Source organism: Palaemon carinicauda, chromosome 18 (assembly GCF_036898095.1).
Source record: "Palaemon carinicauda isolate YSFRI2023 chromosome 18, ASM3689809v2, whole genome shotgun sequence".
In the NCBI taxonomy this organism is placed as follows: domain Eukaryota; kingdom Metazoa; phylum Arthropoda; class Malacostraca; order Decapoda; family Palaemonidae; genus Palaemon; species Palaemon carinicauda.
In genome coordinates this window covers 67,691,512-67,718,805 of record NC_090742.1, presented here as the reverse complement: position 1 = coordinate 67,718,805, position 27,294 = coordinate 67,691,512, and the positions used below count along the sequence as shown (strand labels likewise).

At 44.5% G+C, this 27,294-nt stretch overlaps 1 protein-coding gene across 1 annotated transcript in view; it reads left to right on the top strand.

The window, feature by feature from the left end:
• The window catches only part of LOC137657880 (putative leucine-rich repeat-containing protein DDB_G0290503), a 97,967-nt gene that overhangs the window by 51,259 nt on the left and 19,414 nt on the right, over positions 1 to 27,294 (top strand). Inside the window, exons 13-17 of the mRNA XM_068392489.1 lie at positions 15,553 to 15,679; positions 16,785 to 16,931; positions 18,310 to 18,510; positions 19,650 to 19,779; positions 26,688 to 26,884. Of these exons, the coding sequence (XP_068248590.1) occupies positions 15,553 to 15,679; positions 16,785 to 16,931; positions 18,310 to 18,510; positions 19,650 to 19,779; positions 26,688 to 26,884 (802 nt within the window). The remainder of the gene's footprint in view (positions 1 to 15,552; positions 15,680 to 16,784; positions 16,932 to 18,309; positions 18,511 to 19,649; positions 19,780 to 26,687; positions 26,885 to 27,294) is intronic.

Genomic DNA, 27,294 nt, shown 5'->3' with positions numbered 1-27,294 from the left:
TCACTGTCTAATGATGATCTTTTACAGATTTGGGCTTCCCTGGGGCTTAAGGGCTTGCCCTCCAGGGTTGCCCTGATTGACCTTGTCCAGTTGGGAGCCGCCGTTAAGCAGTCGCCGGTGATAGCAGAGGTAGACCCTCTGTCTATCGTCGACGTCGTGGTGGCAGAGGCCTCCGACGGGGCGGGGCAATCCTCTGCAGGTGCAGTTGGGATGTTGGTGCTGACGGCTCTCCTCCCCCTTCCGTTCGTCCTTCAAAGGGGGAAGAGAGTCCTACGGGCTCTTCTGCTGTCCAGCTTCCCTCTAAGGGGAGTGCCTTGACTGAGACTCCCCTTCGGAGGACTGATGGTCCTGATGATCTTCCTCGTGGCTGCCTTCACCATAAGGCTCACCGTCTGCTGCGTCACAAGGGCCTCCCATCTCCTTATAAGGGTGTTAAGAGGCGCCTTTTTGGATCTTCTTCTTCCGAAGGGGACTCTCCTCGCCGTAAACAGCCTACAGCTCCAGCTTCATTAGACCTCTCTGGGGATCGGTCTCCTACTCCTGCTAGAACTTCACCTTCTGGGGCAGATGTTCAGCTTCCTGACCTCGTCACCCGACGGGCAACGGTCCCTTCGGGGCAAAACGATTCTTCCCTTACACGTGCAGTGTTAGCGCACAGGCGCTCTCCTGCTCGTCAGCGCTCTCCTGCTTGTCAGCGCTCTCCTGCTCGTCAGCGCTCACCTGTTCGCCGGCGCTCTCCTGATGTTCGCCCTTCTTCTCGCCAGCGTTCTCCTGAGGACATCCTTCAACCTGTTGTTCCTGAAGAGCGCCCAGCGCGCCAGCGTTCCCCTGCTCACCCTTCTGCAGTGTTAGCGCACAGGCGCTCTCCTGCTCGTCAGCGCTCTCCTGCTCGTCAGCGCTCTTCTGAGTAGCATCGCCCTCTTGCTCGCCAGCGCTCCCCTGTGGTCTCTGAATATCCTGCAGTCCCTGTTGGGCGCTCTGCGCGCCATCAGTCTCCTGAGCGCTCTCACGATCCTCAGCTTGTTCCTGCACAACATCGCCCGCGTTCTCCAGCGCGTGTTTCTAAAGCACATGTTCGCCCACGCGCTTCTTGTTCCTGTTTGTGAACGCGCCGCGCCAACTGTTCCCTCACAGGATTCCACACGTCGCCCTCTTGCTCGCCAGCGATCACCAGCTCGCCAGCGTTCACAGACGATTCAACAATCGCCTGCTCGTCAGCGTTCTCCTACGCGTCAGCGATCACCTGAACATCGGCGATCTCCGGATCGCCCGCGTGACTTATCGCCTGCGCGCATGCGGTCTCCAACGTGCCGTCGCCCAGAGATTCTGGAAGGACATGGTTCGCCCTCTGCTAGCTCGCCCTCGCGTGATCGTTCGCCTGCGCGACCTACGCGCTATCGCTCGCCAACGCGTTACCATGCGCCAAAGCGCCATCGCTCGCCTGCGCACCAGCGTTCGCCAGCGTATCACCGATCGCCTGCTCGCAATCACTCTCCCTCGCGCTACAGGTCTCCTGACCAACGTCGCCAGCAATCTTTGGAGCGTTCTCTCTCACCCACGCGGCAACGCGTTCCCTCGCCATCGCGCCAACGCATTCGTTCCCCGGCTCGCCCACGCGCTCGTTCGCCTGTACGCCCTCGCGACCGTTTGCCTTCGCGCGACCACCGTTTGCGCTGAATTTTACAGCCAATGATAGCAGCAGGAACGCGTGTTCCCAGACAGCGCTCTGGATCGCCTCCATCAAAACGCAGGACTGTTGTGCAGGACAGGGAAGACACTTCAGAGAGGTCAGTGCATCTTTCTCCCCCCTTTCCTTTTCTGGTAGGTCCAGTGGTGTCCACTCCGAAGGATCGCCTGATCCCTTTCCCTCCAGCGAGGATTCCGTGGAACAACAGACTTGGTTTGGTCCTCTGATGCGGGCGTTAGTGAGGGTAATGAAGCCAGCACTCGCCGATCAGGGCAACAAACCAACGGCTGCCTCACCTACGCTGAAGAGAAAGAGAGGAGTGGACTTCGTGGTGACTTCCCCCAGGGAGAAGTTGGTTCCTAAGAGGTCTGTCGGGAAGGCCCCTTCCCCTGCTCGAGCGTTTTCTCCTTCTCCCATGGACGAGGCTTTTCCGTCCTCGGGTGAGTCCAGTGAAGCGATAGTCTTCCCCTCAGCACCAAGGGGGGAGCCTTCTCTTCATGGAGGAGAATCGTCTCGTGCGGAATGGGCTCTTCAAACCTCTTTGTTGGGATCCTGTATCCCTCCCAGGAGGGAACCCAAGGACCCCAAGACCATCCCGAAATCATCTTCGAGGATTCGCCAGGAACCCGCGGCTCCCCAGGGGAACGTCCACGCTTCGCCCCAGGAAGAGATTCCGGGGACAGGAGACTTCGCTGCCAGCCCACAAGGAGATCAGCAGGAATCTGAACATGCCTTCTGGCAGGTGCTGAGCCTGATGAGGCAACTCAACGGATTCATGGACCCCGTGATCGCCCCCCGAGAAGGCAAGGACACAGTCTTGGACGAAGTGTTCGACGTTCGGAAAGCCCCTAAGTCCAGTGCGGCTCTGCCCTGGTCTCGGGGTCTGAAGAGTGCCAGAGCCAGGGCCAACGCCCAGCTCGCGATTCTTGCCTCCTCCAGTCGTTCCTCTGCCAGGAACAAACTCATCACTCCTCCTCGTCTCCAGCAGAGGAGGTATTTTGAGATCTTGGGTGAGTCCAGTCTCGCTCTTCCTCTCCATCACTCCGTGGAGGAGCTGGCGAAGGGAGTTCCTCTTGAGAAGCTCTCTGCCCGGCAGGTGTCGTTCTCGGCGTCGGAGATCCTGAGCCATGAGAAGGTCGCAAAGTGCGCCATGCAGGCCACTTCGTGGTTGGATTTATGGCTAGGAACTCTGGGCATCCTATTGCGCTCCGAGGACTTGTCTAAGGAGACCAATAGGAAGGCTCTGGAGACCTTCTTACTCTCGGGCACCCGCTCCATCGAGTTCTTGCCACACCAGGTCACCACCCTGTGGGCCAACTCGGTGTTGAAGCGGCGCGATGCGGTGACCGAGAGATTCCATCCGAAGGTCCCCGCAGTGGATGTGTGTAGGCTCAGACATGCTTCCCTTCTTGGGGAGAATCTGTTCGAGCCACAGGATATGGAGCGAACGGCTGAGAGGTGGAGGAAATCTAGCACGGACTCCCTCCTCCATAGGGCCCTTACAGCTCGGCCCTATAAGCCTCCAGCTCCGCAGCAACAGCAGCAGCAGCCTCGTAAGGCTCCGAAGCAGGCACCGGCAGTTAAGAAAGTGGTGTCTAAGCCCCAGCCCTTTCCACCCAAGGTCAAGAGGGGCGGCAAGTCCTCCAGGGGAGGCAAGACTCTTAGGGGTAGCGGCCGCGGCCGCAAGCCCTAGGGGTGGCAGTCCCCCTGCGTGTCCACCTGTGGGGGGATGCCTTCAGCGTTGCGTCCACAGGTGGCAGCAACACGGGGCCGATGCTTGGACGGTTTCAGTGATCGGCCAAGGCTATCGCGTCCCGTTCACAACATCTCAACCTCCCCTGACAGCGAATCCAGTGTCCGTTGAGCTCCTATGCCAAGGGATCGGCAAAGGGCTGGCCTTTCGGGCCGAAGTCGAGACCATGCTCAAGAAGGGTGCTCTCCAGGAGGTCGTCGACGGCTCCCCAGGCTTCTTCAGTCTACTCTTTCTTGTAAAGAAGGCGTCTGGAGGCTGGAGACCTGTCATCGACCTCTCAGCTCTGAACGGGTTTGTCAAGCAAACCCGGTTCAGCATGGAGACAGCGGACACGGTCAGACTTGCGGTGAGACCACAAGACATCATGTGCACACTGGATCTAAAGGACGCGTACTTCCAGATCCCAATCCATCCGTCTTCCAGGGAGTACCTAAGATTCTGCCTAGACGACAAGATCTACCAGTTCGAGGTGCTGTGTTTCGGTCTCTCCACAGCTCCTCAGGTGTTCACCAGAGTGTTCACCCTGATTTCATCTTGGGCGCACAGGAACGGCATTCGTCTCCTTCGTTATCTGGACGACTGGCTGATCCTAGCAGACTCGGAGTCGACCCTTCTTCGGCACCAAGACAGGCTTCTAGGTCTTTGCCAGGATCTGGAGATCGTGGTAAACCTCGAGAAGTCCTCTCTGCAGCCGTCCCAACGACTGGTTTATCTAGGCATGCTGATAGACACCAATCTCCACAAAGCCTTTCCATCAGACGACCGGATAGCAAGGCTGAGGAGGGTGGCGGAACCCTTCCTCAGGCGAGAAGAGCTCCCCGCCCAGTCGTAGTTGCGTCTCTTAGGTCACCTGTCCTCCCTGGCTCGTCTGGTTCCAAACAGCTGCCTCAGGATGAGATCCCTGCAGTGGCGGCTCAAGTCCCGGTGGAATCAAGGATCCGATTCCCCGGACATTCTGATCCCGATAGGATCTTTGGAACGGACGGACTTGCGGTGGTGGCTGGTCGACGAGAACCTGCGGAAGGGAGTGAGTCTTCTCGTCCTCCCCCCGGAATTGACTCTGTTTTCGGACGCGTCAAAAGAAGGGTGGGGGGCGCACGTTCTGAACCAGAGGACCTCAGGCCTTTGGTCAGAATCAGAAAAGTGCCTGCACATCAACCTGCTAGAATTGAAGGCTGTCTTTCTGGCTCTTCAGCAGTTCCAACGTACCCTGGCGGGTCACTCCGTGGTGGTGATGAGCGACAACACCACGGTAGTGGCTTATATCAACAAGCAGGGAGGCACTTTTTCGCAGCAGCTATCCCATCTTGCAGTAGAGATTCTGAGGTGGACCGAAGTCCACTCGATAACACTATCAGCTCGCTTCATTCCTGGCAAGAGGAATGTGCTCGCCGACAGTCTGAGCAGGGCCTCGCAGATAGTGAGTACTGAGTGGTCTTTGGATCCTCAGATAGCCAACAAAGTCCTGACTTTGTGGGGTTCCCCGACCGTGGACCTGTTCGCGACAGCGTTGAATTTCAAGCAGCCTCTGTACTGCTCCCCAGTCCCGGACCCCAAGGCACTCTGGCAAGATGCTTTCCAGCAACGGTGGGACAACATCGACGTGTACGCCTTCCCACCGTTCTGTCTGATGAGAAGGGTGCTCAACAGGACCAGACTATCGGTCAACTGTTCGATGACTCTGGTAGCTCCGCTATGGCATCACGCGAAATGGTTCCCGGACCTTCTGCAGCTCCTGACAGAGCTCCCGAGGGAACTTCCTCCACGACACGAGCTTCTCAGACAACCCCACTCCAACGTCCCTCACAAGGCCATGGCCTCGCTTCGGCTTCACGCCTGGAGACTATCCAGCGTCTCCTCACAGAGAGAGGCTTTTCGCAACAGGTTGCGGAGAGAATGTCTCGGCACCTGTGAAGGTCCTCTGAGGGAGTCTACTAGGCGAAGTGGAGAGTCTTTTGTGGTTGGTGTCGTGGGAGGGGTATCTCTCCACTCGATGCCACTATTCCAGCAATAGCGGACTTCCTCGTTTATCTGCGGGAGGAAATGCGCCTTTCTGTCTCGGCAGTGAAAGGCTATCGCTCAGCCTTAAGCTTGGCCTTCAGGCTGAAAGGCATGGATATTTCTTCCTCGTTAGAACTCTCTCTACTCATACGTAGCTATGAGCTTACCTGCCCCCAGTCGGAAGTGAGACCTCCTCCTTGGAACGTGGTTCAGGTCCTCAGGGCTCTTAAGAGACCTCCCTTCGAACCATTACGCCAGGCCTCCGATCGCCACCTGTCTTGGAAGACGGCTTTCCTGCTCGCTTTGGATTCGGCCAAGCGGGTTAGTGAACTTCATGGTCTCTCGTACGACATCGCCCATTCAAGGGGATGGGGGGAGGTAACGTTCAGGTTCGTCCCTGAGTTTGTAGCCAAGACTCAGAATCCTGGGGTGCCGGATCCTCGGTTCGACTCTTTCAGGATCGCGAGTCTCCGCTCTGTAACAAGCGACCCAGACCAGCTGCTACTATGTCCAGTGAGGTGTCTGAGGCACTATTTGAAGAGAACGGCTGCAGTCCGTCCTCATGTGCGAGCATTGTTTGTGAGCACAGGCAGGATGAAGAGGAGGGTCACCAGGAACACCATCTCAGCTTGGATTCAAAGGGTTATCCACCATGCCTTGAATCCAGACCCTCCTCCGTCACGTTGCCCTAGGGCACACGATGTCAGGGGCTGTTGCTACATCCCTGGCCTTCAAGAGAAACTTCTCTGTGACACAGGTACTTCAAGCTGGGGTCTGGAAGCGTCAGACGACCTTCACAGCCCACTACCTGCAAGATGTGACCCACAGGAGCCTCGATACGTTTTCTATCGGCCCTGTGGTGGCTGCACAACAGCTGGTCTAACCTCAGGCTCCTTTATGGACAAGTAGCAGTAGATTGAGGGTGTTGTTACCCGGTTTTAGTCTGCGTGAATGAAAGAGTATGTCTGACCCTTACTTCTTTCTTCATTCTCCCCTCTCTTGGGGAAGCAGCATCCTGGTCTTCACATAGCTGACCTCGACCTCTGCAGGTAACCCATGCTTCCTTGTGCTCCTAGTATTAAGCTTAATACTGTTGCGTCCCCCATACCTTGACGAGGTGGTATTGGGAACGTCCTATCCTAGATTCCTATCTAAAGGTCTCAAGGTCAACTTCATAGGACGAGTCACACCTCCCTCCACACACAACTTATGTAGGCCACTCGTTCCTAGCGAAGCAAGGAACTTGTGAGGTGCAGGGGCTCCTTCTCTCAAGTGCTGCTCACTGAGGGATTGAGTCCCCTTACCTATTTACACATATTTGCCAGCCATCCCTGGCCTCCAAGTCAAGTCCTACCTCTAAGTGAAGTGAAGTAAATCACCGGTGTGGGGGGGGGAGGGGTAGCAAGCTACCCTTCCCCTACCCCCCGCTAACTAGCGCGGGGGTAATTAACCCTCGTTAAAAACTATTAGCTCGTCATTTCAGCTATGCTAAAAGGTAAACCCAATGTAAATAGCTAAGATTTGGATGGTTAGGAAAAATACAAATTATCTTCGAATTTGTCATTTTTTATTCAATTATGTCAATACGGTACTTAACTGTTTTGCATAATTGCTGTTTTTGTTAATTAATTCAAGTGGCAATTCTTTTTACTTTTCTAATTATGTATGAATTATTTTTTTTTTTTATCAGCAAGAACAGTAGGTTTAACGTTAATATAGTGAAATGGAAGGTAAAAGTCATGTTTTGATTGTTTAATAATATGTTAATGTTTATTCTTTGCTTATTTCGGCAGAGAAGATTTGACCATTTGGTTCTCACTTTGAGGATCCCTATGCAAAGGATATCCAAGAGTAAGCCTTATTATCCTATTTTATTCTATGAATACTAATTAGCTTTGCTACCCTTTTATGTTGATTCCATTAAGAGCTTAGATATTTTTCTTTTAGAGTGAGTTGGTATCTTATGTGTATTCTATGAATCTTGAAAGTTAAAAGTAACAAGATTTAAGTGAATTATTTAACAGCGAACGTATTACTTGACATGACAAGGAGTTTGTGTCTTGCATCACAGCCTTTATTAGCTAGAAGAAGGTATTTCCACAAATTGTATGTTGTTACATGAGAGTAATCCTAGAATTTATAATATTTTATAAATTTATTCATCCATTTTTAATCATTTACCTTGTTAATGATTGTTTTTAGGTTTCTTTTCAAAATTCTATGCCTGTCCATTTTGAAAAGGCATACTAACCCTTTTACCCCCAAAAGGACGTACTGGTACGTTTCACAAAACTCATCCCTTTACCCCCATGGACGTACTGGTACGTTCTTGCAAAAAACTGCTATTTAAATTTTTTTTTGCATATTTTTGATAATTTTTTGAGAAACTTCAGGCATTTTCCAAGAGAATGAGACCAACCAGACCTCTCTATGACGAAAAATTATATTTTAATTATAAAATAAATTTTTGAATATACTTACCCGGTGAATATATAATAGCTGCAACTCTGCGGCTCGACAGAAAACACACTCAAAAACTCGCGAGTGATCGCTATGAAGGTTGCGGGTGTGCCAACCATCGCCACTATCGGCCAGATACCACTCTTGCATTTAAACAAACCCTTCAATTCTTCTCGTCCCGCTGCGTCTCTATTGGGGAGGAAGGGAGGGCCTTTAATTTATATATTCACCGGGTAAGTATATTAAAAAATTTATTTTATAATTAAAATATCATTTTTAAATATTTAACTTAGCCGGTGAATATATAATAGCTGATTCACACCCAAGGCGGTGGGTAGAGACCAGAGTTAATTAAGTTTACAGCGTATAAGCTAAGAGTTTTTGACAGTTATCAATATAACAAAACCAAAATATATAGGTACCTGTTAAGGAAGTTGACTTAGACGATTACTCTGCCTTATAAGTCTGTCTTCCTCACGAAGCCCAGCGATCCTCTTAGGATGCTGAAAGACTCCCAGGAGCTGAAGTATTAAGGGCTGCAACCCATACAACAGGACCTCATCAAACCCTTAATCTGGGCGCTCTCAAGAAATGACTTTGACCACCCGCCAAATCAATCAGGATGCGAAAGGCTTCTTAGCCTTCCGTACAACCCAAAAAAACAATATTAAAAACATTTCAAGAGACAGATTAAAAAGGATATTGGAATTAGGGTAATGTAGTGGTAGAACCCTCACCCACTACTGCACTCGCTGCAACGAATGGACCCAGTGTGTAGCAGTCCTCGTAAAGAGTCTGGACATCTTTTAAGTAAAATGACGCGAACACTGACTTGCTTCTCCAAAAAGTTGCGTCCATAATACTTTGCAAAGATTTATTTTGCTTGAAGGCCACGGAGGTTGCTATATCTCTAACTTCGTGCGTCTTAACCTTAAGCAAATATCGGTCTTTCTCATTCAAGTGAGAATGAGCTTCTCGTATTAAAAAAATCTGATAAAATATGACAAAGCATTCTTTGACATAGGCAATGAAGGTTTCTTAACTGAGCACCATAATGCCTCAGATTTACCTCGTAATGACTTAGTACGAGCTAAATCGAACTTAAGAGCTCTAACAGGACATAATACTCTCTCTAGTTCGTTGCCTACGATCTCTGATAAGCAAGGAATATCAAAAGATTTAGGCCAAGGACGAGAAGGCAGTTCATTTTTGGCCAGGAAACCAAGTTGAAGTGAACAAGTGGCCTTTTTTTTTTTTTTTTTTGTAGAAAAGCCGATGTTCTTACTGAAGGCATGAAGTTCACTGACCCTTTTAGCCGAAGCCAAGCACACTAGGAAAAGTGTCTTGAGGGTGAGATCCTTCAGGGAGGCTGAATGTAATGGCTCAAACCTGTCTGACATGAGGAACCTTAGGACCACGTCTAAGTTCCATCCAGGAGTTGCCAAACGACGTTCCTTAGAGGTCTCAAAAGACTTAAGGAGATCTTGGAGATCTTTATTGTTGGAAAGATCTAAGCCTCTATGTCGAAAGACCGAAGCCAACATGCTCCTGTAGCCCTTAATCGTGGGAGCTGAAAGGGAGTGAACCTTTCTCAGATGTAAAAGAAAATCTGCGATTTGGGCTACAGAGGTACTGGACGAGGACACAGATGCTGACTTGCACCAGTCTCGAAAGACTTCCCACTTCGACTGGTATACTCTAATGGTAGAAGCTCTCCTAGCTCTTGCAATCGCACTGGCTGCCTCCTTCGAAAAGCCTCTAGCTCTTGAGAGTCTTTCGATAGTCTGAAGGAAGTCAGACGAAGAGCGGGGAGGCTTTGATGGGCATTCTTTACGTGGGGCTGACGTAACAAATCTACCGTTAGAGGAAGACTTCTTGGAAAGTCTACCAGCCATTGAAGTACCTCGGTGCACCACTCTCTCGCGGGCCAGAGGGTAGCAACCAACGTCAACCTTGTCCCTTCGTGAGAGGCGAACTTCTGCAGTACCTTGTTGACTATCTTGAATGGTGGGAATGCATATAAGTCCAGAAAAGACCAATCCAGTAGAAACGCGTCTATGTAGATTGCTTCTGTATCTAGGACTGGAGAGCAATAGATTGGTAACCTTTTGGTCAACGAGGAGGCAAAGAGGTCTATGGTGGGTTGACCCCAAGTAGCCCAAAGACTCTTGCCCACGTCCTTGTGGAGGGTCCATTCCGTGGGTATCACCTGACCCCTCCGACTGAGACAGTCTGCCAAGACGTTCAAGTCCCCCTGGATGAATCTCGTCAACAGGGAGATGCCTCGAATTCTTGACCATAAGAGAAGGTCCCTTGCGATCTCGAGCAGCGTGAAGGAGTGTGTGCCTCCTTGCTTGGAGATGTACGCCAAAGTTGTGGTGTTGCCTGAGTTGACCTCTACCACTTAGTTTCGAAGAAGCTTTCCAATATCATCAAGGCCAAGTGGACTGCTAATAGCTCCTTGCCGTTGATGTGCATGCTCTTCTGACTTGAGGTCCACAGACCCGAGCATTCCCGACCGTCCAGGGTCGCACCCCAACCCAAATCCGACGCGTCTGAGAACAACATGTGGTTTGGGTTCTTGACTGCTAGGGATAGTCCCTCTCTCAGACTGATATAGCTGTCCCACCATTTCAGGCATGCCTTTACTGGTTCGGAGACTGGGAATGATACCGTCTCTAACGTCTTGTCCTAGTTCCAGTGAGAGGCTAGATGGAACCGGAGAGGCAGAAGGTGTAGTCTCCCTAGTGAGACAAACTGCTCCAGGGATGAGAGAGTCCCTACGAGACTGTTCCAACTCCTGACTGAACAAACGTTCTCTTTTCAGCATTAGTTGGACTTCGAGCAGGGCTTGACTGCGAATCTCCATCCCCAAATATAGAATAATCTGGGATGGGATCAGTTGGGACTTTTAGGTTGACCAAAAGTCCCAACTCCCTGGCCAGACTCAACGTCCAATGTAGATCCTGCAGACAGCGAAGACTGGACGATGCTCTGAGAAGCCAGTCGTCCAAGTACAGGGAGGCTCGGATCCCCGATAGATGGAGGGATTTTGCCACATTCCTCACGAGCCTCGTAAACACGAGAGGCGCAGGACTGAGGCCAAAGCACAAGGCTCGAAACTGGTACCCCACATTCCTGTAAACAAACCTCAGAAACGGTTGGGAATCCGGGTGTATAGGGAATGTGGAAGTATGCCTCCTGAAGGTCGAGAGAGACCATCCAGTCGCCTTCCATAAATGCTGTCAAGACAGCCTGGTAGACTTCATCGTGAAGTTTGTCTTGACAATGAACACATTGAGCGCACTTGCCTCTTACGTACTCCTGCAGTGAACATGGCTGCCAAATCATTGGAGCCATCCCTGAGGGACTTATTCCTGCAGAGAACGTGGCTGTCAGATCATTGGAGCCATCCCTGAAAGCCTTGTTTATGCATGACATAATTGTACAGCAAAACTTCAAAGGCTCGAAAATAGCTCTGAAGTCGACCTGTAAAATCTTGGAGCGTCTCATGGCCAGGCGCCAGGGAGAGTCTATGAGGTTTGAGAAGTCTATCTGGGCAGAGGCAGGAACTCCCAAGCTGAGAACTTCTCTCGTGTCATATCAGACTCTCGCTCTATAAGCCAGCTTAAAAGAAGGGAAAGCAAAGGCTGTCTCCCCCAAACTCCTCCTGGTGATAAACCAGTCGCCTAGCAAACATAAAGCTCTCTTAGAAGAGCGAGAGAGCACTAGCTTATAAAACAACGGCTTCGAAGTAGCTAGGCCTAGTATAAGCTCTAACGTTTAGGCGAACGAGGAGCAGCAGTTACAAAAAGATCCGGACAAAGATCCTTAAAAATCAGCATGATTTATTTAAAGTCCATAGAGGGCTAAGCAGCTTAAGGCTCCTCTCCGTCTGACAGAGTCCTCAAGGGAATATCAGTAGGAGGGGGAACAGCAACTTCCTCATCTGAAGGAACCTTGTCCGACAATAGCCGAGTCTCAAGCAAGGGAGAGACCTACCGTGGTGGCAATGCTTTAAAAGCAGAGTCCACACGCACTGGTGCATTAGTAGCGGACCAGGACGCAACATCATGTAACTGCTTGACAGTCTGTGAACTGTCAACAACAACAGGTGCGTGAGGACGCACAGCGTCCACTCGAGACTGCTTTGACCGCCTAGACTGAGCAGTCAAAACAACTCTAGAATGCGGAGGTTGACGCTCAGCGTCAAAACAAGTCAACTCCGATTGTTGGCGAACGTCCTGAACGTCAACAGGAGCATCAGCAAGTGGCCTAACGTCCAAATGTGGCTGAAAATCCACACGAGACCGCATCGAGTGTGGTTCTAAACAACCTGACTGACGTGACTTGGCTACGCCAACGTCAACAGGACGCACAAAGGAACGTTAGGGTGGCTGAAGGCCAGGATCTCGATGAGATAAACGGCTAGGCTCAACGGACTTATCGGCAGAATAGTCTTCCATAAGGGAGGCAAGCTTATTCTGCATGTCTTGCCGTACAACCCATTTAGGATCAACGGGAATGGTTGCGGTAAGAGACGAGGGTAACGTCTGTGACTGCAAAACCTTGCCTACAAAAAGACTCTCGGAGTCTGTGTTACGCTTTTGTTTAGGCGGCAAGCAGTCTTCCGATGACTGCATAGGGTCAGAGCTGTCCTAATAGTTAAAACCAGGACGCTGGACCTGTCCTGAAAGGACTGACTTTCGCTTAAAGGGCCTCGAAACCTTGTTCCACGGTTTCTTATGCGAAAAGCCTTCGGATGACGAGGAGAAAATCGTCTCTCTCGCCTTATGGTAGGGGTGATCTTGGTAAGATACACCTGATACCATAGAGGGAACGTCTGTTCGCTGATCAAGGCCTCTCGAACCCATAAGTCGTACGACATTACTTCTCCCCTGGGCTTGGGAGCTTGCAAGAGGTCCCGGACTAGGCGAACGACAGGCACGAACAGACGAACCCTCGGTCGCAACACTGATAACACTTTGCGCAATATCACTTCATCACTACGATTTTCTGTTTTGCACTTATTTCACTGAAATCGAATTTTTTAACAATTCACATTAGGTATGAATAAAACTGATTTCTACCTGAAGCACGCAATTCTACCCTCATCAAAAGGTTGTAATTGCGAAATCAGTCGTATAATGTAAGCACATTAATACCAGCAAAAAACAGTAAACATATTTTAAGATAAGAAAAACAAATCAGTGGCTGGGGAAGAGACTAAACACTAGTTCATTCAAAACTACGTTTTCAATCTCTCACCGTACAGTGCCTTGGGACGAGAATAAAAACTAAAAACGTTTTATCCTTTCTCCCCGTACAGAGACTAGGGACGAGAGTAACTCGAGAACAACGTTACTCGCTTGGGACGAGATAAAGATCGGAACGTTCTCTCTCCTCTCTCTCTCTCCGTCTCTATCTCTCTCTCTCTCTCTCTCTTGATTTCACACCGAAGAGAAGAGCCCACTTACCTTTCGTCAATAAACAGGTTATTTGACCAAAGGAAAAAACTGAAAGGTTTTTCAATTAAAAGTTCCTTTAAAATAGTCTTTAAAACATTTAAGCTTTGAAAGAAAAAAGAACAAAACGTCAGAATCGATTTACTCTTTCTGCAAAGTGAAACCGTGATACTCTCTCTCTCTCTCTATCGTAACGATAGAGCGCAAACTGCGTAGCATAAATAAACTAAACGTTAGTTCATCTTTGAAACAGTACGAAGACTATTCAAAGAAAAAAACTATCATAAAATATTTACTAAAAATATTTCATTTAATAAGTTTTAAATCATTAGCTCTGTAAAAGTTATTTACGATTGAAAAGGGCTCAACGTTGTTTAACTTCGGTTTCCAAGTTAGGACCGCCTACTCTCAGGAAAGGTCGCATATAAACAAATCATTAAAATTTATTTTGATGTTTATTATAAATGGAAAGCTAATCGAAGAGGCCTAATAAAGGCGGTTGAGATATAAAATATATAGAGGAAAATCTATAATTAATTTATAATGTGATAAGATAATTGCTAAAAGCCTAAAACACACTTCCGTCTAAGGGAAGGGTCGGCCATTTAAAAGTCAAAGAAAGTCCATACTCTCTCTTGTCATCAAAAATTAAATCTATTCAAAAACGAGTTCAAGATTTAAGATGAAGATAAAACACCTTAGGATCAACGGGATGCGAAAGCTCAAACCAAAATGAAGTACTTCACCAAATATGTTGAGAAAACTCCAGGTTCTACAGCGAGTATTGATACGTCTTGTCGTCAACGTCGACAGAGAAGAATTGAAGGGTTTGTTTACATGCAAGAGTGGTATCTGGCCGATAGTGGCGCTGGTGGGCACACTCGCAACCTTCATAGCGATCGCTCGCGAGTTTTTGAGTGTGTTTTCTGTCGAGCCGCAGAGTTGCAGCTATTATATATTCACCGGCTAAGTTAAATATTTAAAATTAAGGCTGTTAGAGCAATTTAAAAAATAATATACTGTACTGCAAAATGTGCTTGAAAAAAATTAACCCCTGGGGGTTAAGGGTTGGAAATTTCCAAATAGCCTGGGGGTAAAAGGGCTAAGATACTATGCAGAAGAGCTATGGCTAACAGTTCTGCGGTAAACAGTTTCCCTTTTGCCCAAGAGAGCGAGAGAGCAAATGTCATTTATATATTGAAATTTAAGTTATTTTTATCTTTTTACACATTCCCTGTATCTTCCTTTACATAATTTTCATATTATGCTGCTTTTCTAATGTTGGTTACTACACGTCTAGCAGAATTGTGACATAAGTGTTATAATGTATTAAAGTAAGAATGCAGGGAGTAACAAAAGTAGTAAGTGATTTTCTATATTCCAACGAGTGCCCGAGTGCCATGTAAACTATAAGTTAATTTAATCGGCTATAAGCATGTTTCTATAATGCTAAACTTTGAGAATTTTTGCAATAAAAAACAAGAATGAGACGTAATTACTATGTATTACAAAAACATGTTTCCATAATTCTATACATTAAACATTTTAACAATAAAAAACTCCAATAATTTGAATGGTTTCTTAAGCATCACAATTTGTATGAAAAACTAAAATGACTAAGTTTTAATGCTTCTAGTGATCATTGGATGTATAATGTATTAACAAAACAAAATTATTTACCCTCTGTTCCTTTAGCACCTTGCTAAATAAATAAACTCTCTTCGACTAGCGACTGAACCTAAGATTAGTGCTTAACTCCCCTCTTCATTTAAGCTAGGACCCTTTAAAATTGGAATTATCACCCATTATGCCTTCAGTGAACCCTGTATGAGACATTGTAATGCAGTACTAAAGATTGTAGTTCCTCTGGCCTTCAGCTGAATGGATTCCTGTCTTTTATTGTTTATCCTTTTCCCTTTGTTTATTCAGCTTAGTTGTTCAACTTATCCAACTTTTTTGCGGTATAATTTTCACATATTTATATAGCTAATCCTTTAAGAAAGTCTTATGAGTTTATAAATTTAACTCAGCCATCTTGTTAAAATTTCATATAATAATGTTAATCGTAATTTGAAAATTCATATAAACTAAATTTGTTCCAACACAGTACTTACCTCGAAAGTAGGTCGAGGTAAGTACTGTCAGGAAAATACAAATTACTTAAAATTTGTGATTTCTTTTGACAGAGAGAATGAAAAATCAAGTTTGCAAGAAGCTTATGACAAACTTCAAGCCAATTGTTCACACTTGATGGATAGGATTAGAGATATGGATCAAGAACGCAAAGAATGTGAATTGTCATTGCAGAGTAAGGTATGGTAGTTTCTTTTTGGAAAAGTACAATTGTGTACTGTTCACATAAAAGGGATTTTGACGAAGGAAAAATCTATTTCTGGGCTCCTTATAGCACCATTTCTAAGGTATAAATACTGCTATATATACCAAAGAAAAAAGTTGCATGGAATGCCAGGAATATACCCAGCTCGCTCACCCTTATAGGGTGTCGGTATAATAACTGGGGCGTGTTGAAACCACTACCAGAGGTACCTTACCAATTAGTCTTCTCCTTCCTCAACATCCCCCGTTACTACAAGGTGCCGTTCTTTACAGCTAACCCCCCCCCCCCCCACCACCACCACCACTACTACCCATGCTTCTCCCATCATTCCTTCTTAGCACCTGTGAAGATTCAGATGTGTTAGGTAATCCAGAATATTTTTTTTTTTAATCAAAAAATGTAATTGTTTGAAACCTGTGAGATTTCCTGGCTGTATTAACCAAAAGTTCTAACTTCAATATCTAATGAACAAAAAGTATATGTTGTATTATCATTACTACTGTTACTATATCTAATATTACTACTATAGTAATGTACTGTAGTATGAAGATCACACCCTGTTTATAGTTAAAGTTCCATAGGTGGATATGTCATAGCATGATGAGATTTGAAAATGATTTGTACCGCCATATATTTAAGTATGTTTCTACAATGCTTACTGTCTATTGTAGAATGTTTTTCTTTGTTCTTCCATTTAAAGTAAAACTAAAATAGCCAAGTGCTGAGGGCCACCATGTAAAATGTTTAGAGAAATTCATAATTTTTAATTCTCACTCACTCACTAAATCCCGTCCGGAATTCTCCGGGTAGGGTCCTGCATCTGATATCACCATTCTCTCCAGAGACTCCTATCCAATGCCATCTGTGCCAGCTGCTGAAATGTCTCGCCTCTATTTGCTTTCTTGAAAGTTTTCACCCATGTATCTCTTGGTCGTCCTCTCAGTCTATTTTTAATTACATTATGTAAAATATATTGTGGTATAGGTCTCTCTTAATTTGTTTGTAAGAGGTATTTGTGTGGTCAACACAATATAACATAATGATTTAGTATTTAGCATGTAATAATTTTTTCTGTTTTAGATTAATTCCTTAGCTGAAATTCGCCAAGAACTGGAACGTCGAGTGAGAGCCAAAGACCTTCATATTCTCCAGTTACAAACTGAACAAAGACTAGATGGAACGCAAATTAATGCTCTTACTGAAGACAATACTAATCTGCAGCAGAAGGTAAATACATTATAGTAATGTATATAGAGGAATGTGGATAATTTAAACAGATGTTGCATTTGAACACTAATTAAAAACCATAAGAGAGATTGCTAAGAAGCTTCTCAAGATATGACCAGACATAAATTCTGATAATGTGGATGCTGGGAAAAATTGTTATACATAGAAAAAATAAAGGAAATCTATTTTGAAACTGCTGATGTTACCATCTCTGTTGAAGGGGAAGATTATTCATTGAACTATTGAAGTACATGGACCTTCGTTTGAAAATAATTAGCTTATACTTAGAAATAGACGTGTTACATAGACCGAACATTCTCCATATATGTCCATATAAATGTATGTATATAATAATAACTTCAAAAGTTCAAACTTGCGGTAAATGTTTTTATATTGAACCAACTGACATAAGTCTTTTTATAGTTTATATATGAAATTTGTTTTAATGTCTTTAATGTTTTTAAAATATTTAATTTTAATTGTTTATTACTTCATATCGTTTATTTATTTCCTTGTTTCCTTTCCTCACTGGACTATTTTCCCCTGTTAGAGCCCTTGGGCTTATAGCATCCTGCTTTTTCAACTAGGGTTGTAGCTTAGCTAGTAATAATAATAATGAGAAATGAGAGTTGTGGTAGTTTAGTGGAATCATTAGTAACTAGTTACTTGTGGGTCATAAGCTAGAGCCACACTTGCAGCTTGATAAGATTTCACTAATCTTTGACCTTATTGTAATCGTGAACTATCCCATAAGGTCTTGTCATATCAGTCATTGTCTGATCCTCTATGGTTTTAGCTTGGATGGAGATGGAGCTTGAAGGTAGCTGACCTTTATGTTGATATGTTCAGTTTCTAGGATATTGTGACAGTGCAATGACCTGTTGCTCATGAGTGACCTTTAAACCTTTAAGATGAATGAAAAGTACTGCAGTATTTTTACTTGAACAACAGCTGGCTTCCTATTTCCATTTTGAATAGCATTATTGATTTTAACAATTAGATACTCATTTATTTTTCATGTTTTCCAAAGGTCTCTTTATTGATTATTCAAGTGAATTCAATTTTCATGTTTGGTCAGTGATAAGAACTTTCTAAAAACAGATTTTGGTCAGTCTTTCATTAGCATTCAGGTTTATTTCCAGTGTTGATGTCACTTTTAAAGTTTGTTTTTCATCTATTTTAGATGCACTTAATACTCTGAAATACACAGTTAGTAATTAAATGTTTAAAATACACACACACTAACTGCTTGAAAAGTTTAAATCTTTGTAATTTTCCTGATTGTCTTGGGATTTATTGCAAGGGTATACATATATGTAGTGTTACTACCCATTTTTGTAAGTGACCCATAATTGATTCATTTTTAAAAAATGTACAGGTTCAAAATTTACAAGAACGGCTTTGGGAAGCCACTAGGTCACGGCGTCGTCATGGGAGTAATAACAGTAGCAGAAGTAGTGATGAGAGCCATGGCGTGTATGGAAATTCGTTTTTAAAGAGACCTACATCAGAGAATGGAAGTGTTCTTAATTTGTTAAGATCACCCGTGGAGGGATGCCAAACTAGTCAGAAACTAAAGGTTTGTATTGCATATTTCAATTTTTTACCCTAGTACTGTAAGTCTTTGATTTATATAATCATTTGATATACTGTAATAACTTTGATTAAATGTTTGTTAGAACTATTTCTTGTTTTGCTTTTCTATACATGATAGGATATGGATGCTTATGAAGAGAAGAGAGGATTTTCTGATAAAGAGTGACTATAATGTGGCGTGGTTTATGACTGGAGCTTACTAGAAAGATTGTATTCCAGAATAGATGGATTGGGAATAGAAAGGAAAGGAAAAGGAGCAATTAATCAAATACTGTAATCTATAAGCATGGAAGTGGCTACATGTCAAACATTAGAAAAGCTTAGAAAATGAGAATTTGAGCCAGATATGAATTCAGGCAGTAGGTCACAAATATAAGAGAGTAGAGCAATTTTGTAAAACCTCTAATTATGGAAAATCAGACACAGGATCATTGATAACAAAGGCACCAGGGACGGGTATACTTTTGTTTCTCTTACGTTATGTGATTACTTCAAAGTGAGCAATCTACTGTTGTGTTTTTTATACTCTACTTATATTTGAGAAACCAACTTGCTTATATGACAGTATCAATTTGTCATTTTACAACTACAGTGCTTAAAATCAACAATAACCAAGTATTTAGTGCTATTTTTAAATTTCATTTAAGAACTATTGTGTTGGGTCAGCCTCAAGAGAATTCAGAAATATTACACAATTATTTGATTGAGTCTCAATGAAATGGGAAAGCAGTTACATATCAAAGGTAGTTTTATTTTGTTCTTATTGCAAGTTGATGCTAATGCAAGGTACTTCATTCATACTATGCCCATAAAATTTTGTACAATTTTGTTGTTTAGTTTTAGCTGGTTCAACATTTTTTTTTATGTGGCACTCATTTTTGGTATGGTCGGTGATATGTGATATAGCTGATGAATACTTTAGGATTATACTGTGATCATTTTCGGTAGGATTTATGAGGTTTTATTTAAACTGAAACCTGATACTTTGTAATAACACTGTAGTAACACTTGGTATGGTTTGTGCAAAGTTTTATTATTAATTAAAGTAATTTTTGGTAGGGTTTGCATATATAAACTTATAATTATATCATGTAATCAATGTGCTTTTCATTTATTGTACAGAATTTGGAAAAAGATATCAGTGATGGTCAGTCAAGGGAGGAACAACTTCACAAGTTACTAATGGAAAAAGATGAAGCCATTAAGAATTTACAGAACTCTCTCTCCACTGAACTTGCTGCTAAAGATAAAGGTACTTTGATATCATTATTACTCAATAATTATTGCTAACTTTACAACTTTGTAATGTTTAAAATAGCTTATATGTTGCTATATACTGTAGATAGAGACCATTTTGTTGCTAATAGAAGACTTTGTAAAAGTGCTTTTTTCAATATTTAACTTAGCCGGTGATTATATAGCTGCAACTCTGTTGCTCGACAGAAAACTCTACGGAAAAAACTCGCCAGCGATCGCTACACAGGTTGCGGGTGTGCCCAACAGCGCCATCTGTCGACCAGATACCCAGCTCTCAATGTAAACAAAGACTCAATTTTCTCTCTGTCGAGGTGTCGACAAGACGTACTTTACTCGCTGTTGCTAAACTGGAGTTTTTCACATCTATTTGGTGAAGTACTATATTCTAGTTTTGAGCTTTCGTTTTGGATAGATTTAATTATGGTGACAAAGAGAGTATGGACTTTCTTTCACTTTTAAATGGCCGACCCTTCCCTTAGACGGAAGTGTGTTTAGGCTTTTAGTAATTATCTTATCACGTTATAGATTTTCCTCTATATATTTTATATCTCTCCGCCTTTATTAGGCCTCTTCGATTAACTTTCCATTTATTATAAACATATAAAAATAAATTTTAATGTTTTGTTTATATGCGACCTTTCCTGAGAGTAAGCGGTCCTAACTTGGAAACCGAAGTTAATCAACGTTGAGCCCTTTATATCGTAATTAGCTTTTAAAGAGCTAAGGATTTAAAACTTTTTAAATGTAATATTTTATGAAAGAATTTCTATGATAGTCTTCGTACTGTTTTCAAAGATGAACTAACGTTTAGTTTATTTATGCTACGCAGTTGTTGACGTTCAGGACGTTCAACATGCGCTCTATCGTTACGATAGAGAGAGAGTGTATCACGGTTTCACTTTGCAGTAAGAGTAAATCGATTCTGACGTTTTGTTCATTCTTTCTTATCTTAAATGTTTTAAATTCTATTTTAAAGGAACTTTTTATTTGAAAAACCTTTCAGTTTTTTCCTTTAGTCAAATAACATGTTTTTTTGACGAAATATAATTGGGCTCTTCTCTTAGGTGCGAAATCAAGAGAGAAAGAGAGAGAGAGATAGAGACGGAGGGAGAGAGAGGAGAGAAAACGTTCCGTTCAAGCGGGTAACGTTGTTCTCGAGTTACTCTCGTCCCTAGTCGCTGTACGGGGAGGAAGGATAAAACGTTTTTAGTTTTTTATTCTCGTCCCCAGGCTATGTGCGGTGAGAGATTGAAAACGTAGTTTATATGAACTAGTGTTTAGTCTCTTTCCCAGCCACTGATTTTTTTATCTTAAAATATGTTTTCTGTTTTTTGCTGGTATTAATGAGCTTGCATTATACGACTGATTTCGCAATTACTACCTTTTAATGAAGGGTAGAATTGCGTGTTTCAGGTAGAAATCAGTAAAAGTTTCGATTTCAGTGAAATAAGTGCAAAACAGAAAATCGAAGTGATAAAGTGATATGTGCAAAGTGTTACAGTGTTGCGTCCGAGGGTTCGTCTGTTCGTGCCTGTCGTTCACCTAGTCCGGGACCTCTTGCATGCTCCCAAGCCCAGGGGAGAAGTAATGTCAAACGACTTAGGGGTTCGAGAGGCCTTGATCAACGAACAGACGTTTTCTCTCTATGGTATCGGGTGTATCTTACCAAGATCTCCCCTACCATAAGACGAGAGAGACGTTGTTTCTCCTCGTCATCCGAAGGCTTTTCGCATAAGAAACCTGTCACAAGGTTTCGAAGCCCTTAAGCGAAAGTCAGTCCTTTCAGGACAGGTCCAGCGTCCTGGTTACAACCATTAGGACAGCTCTGACCCTATGCAGTCATCGGATAAATGCTCGCCGCCTAACAAAAGCGTAACACAGACTCCGAGAGTCTTTTTTTGTTGGCAAAGTGTTGCGGTCACACAGACGTTACCCTCGTCTCTTACCACAACCATTTCCGTTGATCCTTAATGGGTTGTATGGCAAGACATGCAGTATATGCTTGCCTCCCTTATGGAAGACTATTCTGCCGATTAGTCCGTTGAGTCTAGCCGTTTATCTCATCGATATACTGGCTTTCAGCCAACCTAACGTTCCTTTGTGCTTACTGTTGACGTTGGCGTAGCTTAGTCACGTCAGTCAGGTTGTTTAGAACCACACTCGATGCGGTCTCGTGTGGTTTTTCAGCCGCATTTGGACGTTAGGCCACTTGCTGATGCTCCTGTTGAGGTTCAAGACGTTCACTAACAATCGGAGTTGACTTGTTTTGACGCTGTGCGTCAACCTCCGCATTCTAGAGTTGTTTTGACTGCTCAGTCTAGGCAGTCAAAGCAGTCTCGAGTGGACGCTGTGCGTCCTCACGCACCTGTTGTGGTTGACAGTTCAGTTGTTGACAGTTCACAGACTGTCAAGCAGTTACATGACGTTGCGTTCTGGTCCGCTACTAATGCACCAGTGAGTGTGGACTCTGCTTGTAAAGCATTGCCACCACGGTAGGTCTCTCCCTTGCTTGAGACTCAGCTTTTATCGGACAAGGTTCCTGTAGATGAGGAAGTTGCTGTTCTCCCTCCTACTGATATTCCCTTGAGGACTCTGTCAGATGGAGAGGAGCTTAAAGCTGCTTAGCCCCCTATGGACTTTGATTAAATCATGATGATTTTTTTAAGGATCTTTGTCCGGATCTTTTTGTAACTGCTGCTCCTCGTTCGCCTAAACGTCAGAGCTTACACTAGGCCTAGCTACTTCGAAGCCGTTGTTTTTAAGCTAGTGCTCTCTCGCTCTCCTAGAGAGCTTTACGTTGGCTAGGCGACTGGTTTTTCACCAGGAGGAGTTTGGGGGATACAGCCTTTGCTTTCCCTTCTTTTAAACTGGTTTATAGAGCGAGAGTCTGATATGACACGAGAGAAGTTCTCGGCTTGGGAGTTCATGCCTCTGCCCAGATAGACTTCTCAATTCTCGTAGACTCTCCCTGGCGCCTGGCCAGGAGACGCTCCAAGTTTTTTACAGGTCAACTTCACAGCTGTTTTCGAGCCTTTGAAGTTTTGCTGTACAATTATGTCATGCATAACAAGGCTTTCAGGGATGGTAAAAGGTACCGCCTCAGTCGCTAACCCCGTCTGTTGCCGCACCTGCTCCCGTAGACCCTAAATGGGCTTTGCTGCAAGACATGCAGTCCAAGCTTGCGTCCTTGATAGAGGACTTTAATGCGGAGAAGGTTGCTACCGAACCTTCTGGCCAACAATCTTCCAACCGGTCGGTTGTGCGCCCTGTTGACGCTGAGGTAACCTACTCGCGTCTGCCAGTTGAGGTGGTTTCTCCACCAATGCGACCCAGTGTGGGTTGCCAGCCGCACGTTGACGTTAAGCGACGCTCGGAGGTGGTTGTTGACGTTCAGGACATTCAACAACCAGCAGAGGTGACTTGTTTTGACGCAGTGCGTCAACCTCAGCAACCCGGTAGGGTGTTGACTGCACAACCCACACGGTCTAGACAGTCTCGGGTTGACGCTGTGCTTCCTCGCGCACCCATGGTTGTTGACAGTTCACAGACTGTGCAGCAGTTCCATGATGTTGCGTCCGGCTCCGTCACGCATGCACCAGTGCGACCGGACTCAGCGAGCCAGACGTTGCCCACTCCGTTGCCGTTTCCTCATCAGTTTTCGGATGAGGAACTCTCTGATGAGGACGTTGCTGAACAACAAGACGATCAGCCCCCAGAATAGATCAAGCCCTGCTATCCATCCAGAAGATGCTGAAGAAGGAACGCTGCTCAGTCAGGCTGTGGATGAGTCTGGTAGGGACGCTGTCATCCGTGGAACAATTTGTGTCACTAGGAAGACTACACCTCCGTCCTCTTCAATACCATCTAGCTTTTCACTGGAAAAAGGACAAGACGCTAGAAGCGGTCTCGATCCCGGTTTCCGAAAAGATAAAGTCTTGTCTGACTTGGTGGAAGGACAATATCAACCTAAGAGAGGGTCTTCCCCTGGCTGTTCAGACTCCCAACCACGTTCTCTTCTCGGACACATCGGACGTGGGCTGGGGCGCGACACTAGACGGTCGGGAATGCTCAGGACTGTGGAACTCGAGTCAGAGGAGCATGCATATCAACTGCAAGGAGCTGTTGGCAGTACATCTGGCCTTGAAAAGCTTCAAGTCTCTCCTTCGAGGCAAAGTGGTGGAAGTTAACTCGGACATCACCACGGCCTTGGCGTACATCTCCAAATAAGGAGGTACCCACTCACTGACGTTGTACCAGATCGCAAGGGACCTGCTCATCGGGTCAAAAGGTCAAGACATCTCCCTAGTAACGAGGTTCATCCAAGGCGACTTGAACGTCATAGCAGATTGTCTCAGTCGGAAAGGGCAAGTAATTCCAACCGAATGGACCCTCCACAAGGATGTGTGCAAGAGACTTTGGGCCACTTGGGGTAAAACCATCCATAGATCTCTTTGCAACCTCGCTGACCAAGAGGCTTCCAATCTATTGCTCTCCAGTCCCGGACCCAGCAGCAATACATATAGATGCTTTCCTCCTAGATTGGTCACATCTGGATCTCTACGCATTCCCACCGTTCAAGATTGTCAACAAGGTACTGCAGAAGTTCGCCTCTCACGAAGGGACAAGGTTGACGTTAGTTGCTCCCCTCTGGCCCGCGAGAGAATGGTTCACCGAGATACTTCGATGGTTAGTAGACGTTCCCAGTAGTCTTCCTCTAAGGGTAGACCTTCTACGGCAGCCACACGTAAAGAAGGTACTCCAAAGCCTCCACGCTCTTCGTCTGACTGCCTTCAGACTATCGAAAGACTCTCGAGAGCTAGAGGCTTTTCGAAGGAAGCAGCCAGTGCGATTGCTAGAGCAAGGAGAGCGTCTTCCATTAGAGTCTACCAATCGAAGTGGGAAGTCTTCCGAGACTGGTGCAAGTCAGTTTCTGGATCCTCGACCAGTACCTCTGTAGCTCAAATAGCTGTTTTTCTCTTATACCTGAGAAAAGGACGATCCCTTTCAGCTCCCACTATCAAGGGCTACAGAAGCATGTTGGCATCGGTCTTCCGGCATAGAGGCTTAGATCTTTCCAAACATAAAGATCTGCAAGACCTCCTTAAGTCTTTTGAGACCACCAAGGAGCGTCGTTTGGCTACCCCTGGATGGAATTTAGACGTGATACTAAGATTCTTCATGTCAGACAGGTTGGAGCCGTTACAATCAGCCTCCATGAAAGATCTCACTCTTAAGACTTTTCCTGGTATGCTTAGCCTCGGCTAAAAGAGTCAGTGAGATTCATGCCTTCTGCAAGAACATCGGATTTTCGTCAGAAAAAGCCACTTGTTCGCTACAACTTGGTTTTCTAGCCAAAAATGAGCTGCCTTCTCGGCCTTGGCCTAAATCTTTCGATATCCCCAGCTTATCGGAGATCGTAGGCAATGAACTAGAAAGAGTCTTATGCCCTGTTAGAGCTCTTAAGTTCTATTTAAAGCGTACTAAACCTTTACAAGGCCAATCTGAAGCTTTATGGTGTTCAGTTAAGAAACCATCCTTGCCTATGTCAAAGAATACTTGGTCAGACTTTATCAGATTGTTAATACGAGAAGCTCTTTCACATCTGAGTGAGGAAGACCGAACTTTGCTTAAGGTGAAGACGCACGAAGTTAGAGCTGTAACAACTTCCGTGGCCTTTAAGCAAAATATATCTCTGCAAAGTATAATGGACGCAACCTATTGGAGAAGCAAGTCAGTGTTCGCGTCATTTTACTTGAAAGATGTCCAGTCTCTTTACAAGAACTGCTACACACTGGGACCATTCGTAGCAGCGAGTGCAGTAGTGGGTGAGGGCTCAACCACTACAATTCCCTAATTCCTTATCCTTTTAATCTGTCTCTTGAAATGTTGTTTTTTTTATGGGTTGTCCGGAAGGCTAAGAAGCCTTTCGCATCCTGGTTGATTTGGCGGGTGGTCAAAGTCATTTCTTGAGAGCGGCTAGATTAGGGGTTTGATGAGGTCCTGTTGTATGGGTTGCAACCCTTGATACTTCAGATCCTAGGGGTCGATCAGCATCCTAAGAGGATCGCGAGGCTCCGTAAGGAAGACGTACTTAAAAGGCAGAGTAATTGTTCAAGTCGACTTCCTTACCAGGTACCTATTTATTTTGTTTTTGTTATTTTGATAACTTCTAAAATGAAATAAAAAACTCTTAGCTCATAAAAGTGTAAACATATATTACTGGTCTCTACCCACCATCCTGGGTGTGAATCAGCTATATAATCACCGGCTAAGTTAAATATTGAAAAATTTTATTTTGATTATAAAATAAATTTTTGAATATACTTACCCGGTGATTATAAATTAAATGACCCTCCCTTCCTCCCCAATAGAGACGCAGTGGGACGAGGAGAAAATTGAGTCTTTGTTCACATTGAGAGCTGGGTATCTGGTCGACAGATGGCGCTGTTGGGCACACCCGCAACCTGTGTAGCGATCGCTGGCGAGTTTTTTCCGTAGAGTTGTCTGTCGAGCAACAGAGTTGCAGCTATATAATCACCGGGTAAGTATATTCAAAAATTTATTTTATAATCAAAATAACATTATTATACTTTCTGGTTTCTAAGATGGTTCTCAATAGTTATTCTGCTTAACATATGAGTATAAAGAAAAGAGAATGTTTAATACAGAATTTCATATGTAATTTCTAAAATAAAAGGCTATACAGTAGTCATTCACTATGTACATTATATTTACATGTTAGAGTGTCTTGATAGAAGAGAGAAAACAGAAATCAGGCTTCTTGTGTATAGAAGACTTACTTTATGCAAAAATCTTCATGCTAAATAAATTGTTCAATTTATCAAGTAGAAATGCATGTAATTACTTAAACAGATAGTTTCTAATTGTATTTTTTCTCCATAGAATTAGATATGCTGAGGAACAAATTACCCGACCTAGAACTACAAATGAATTCTCTGTTCAGCGCAATTGAAGTGAATGAAGCCATGGGACATGTGACAACCGAGGTGGGACGTCAATTGCAGGAGAGGCAGGAACATTTGGAGAATCTAAATAGATCATCAAACTTGTTGCAGGATGAATATTCATCTCTGGCTTTGGTATGTAATTCAAAGTAGTAGCAGTGGTTGTTTTCCAGAATTACTAAAGGTTATTTACTACTCGTGCAGTTAATTGTTGTTTCATACTTAAGGATGTCCTTCATTGATCAGGTAAAGAACAAAACTTAAATTATTTGGCTACTCAGTAAATTATAATTTTCCTATTTATGCTACTTGGCTTTAAGCTGAACCAAGGTATGGAAGTTTTTCTCTTGAATTACTTTTGCCATCTTAACCCTTTAACCCCCAAAGGACGTACTGGTACGTTTCACAAAACTCATCCCTTTACCCCCATGGACGTACCAGTACGTCCTTGCAAAAAACAGCTTTATACATTTTTTTTTACATATTTTTGATAACTTTATGAGAAACTTCAGGCATTTTCCAAAAGATTGAGTCCAACCTGACCT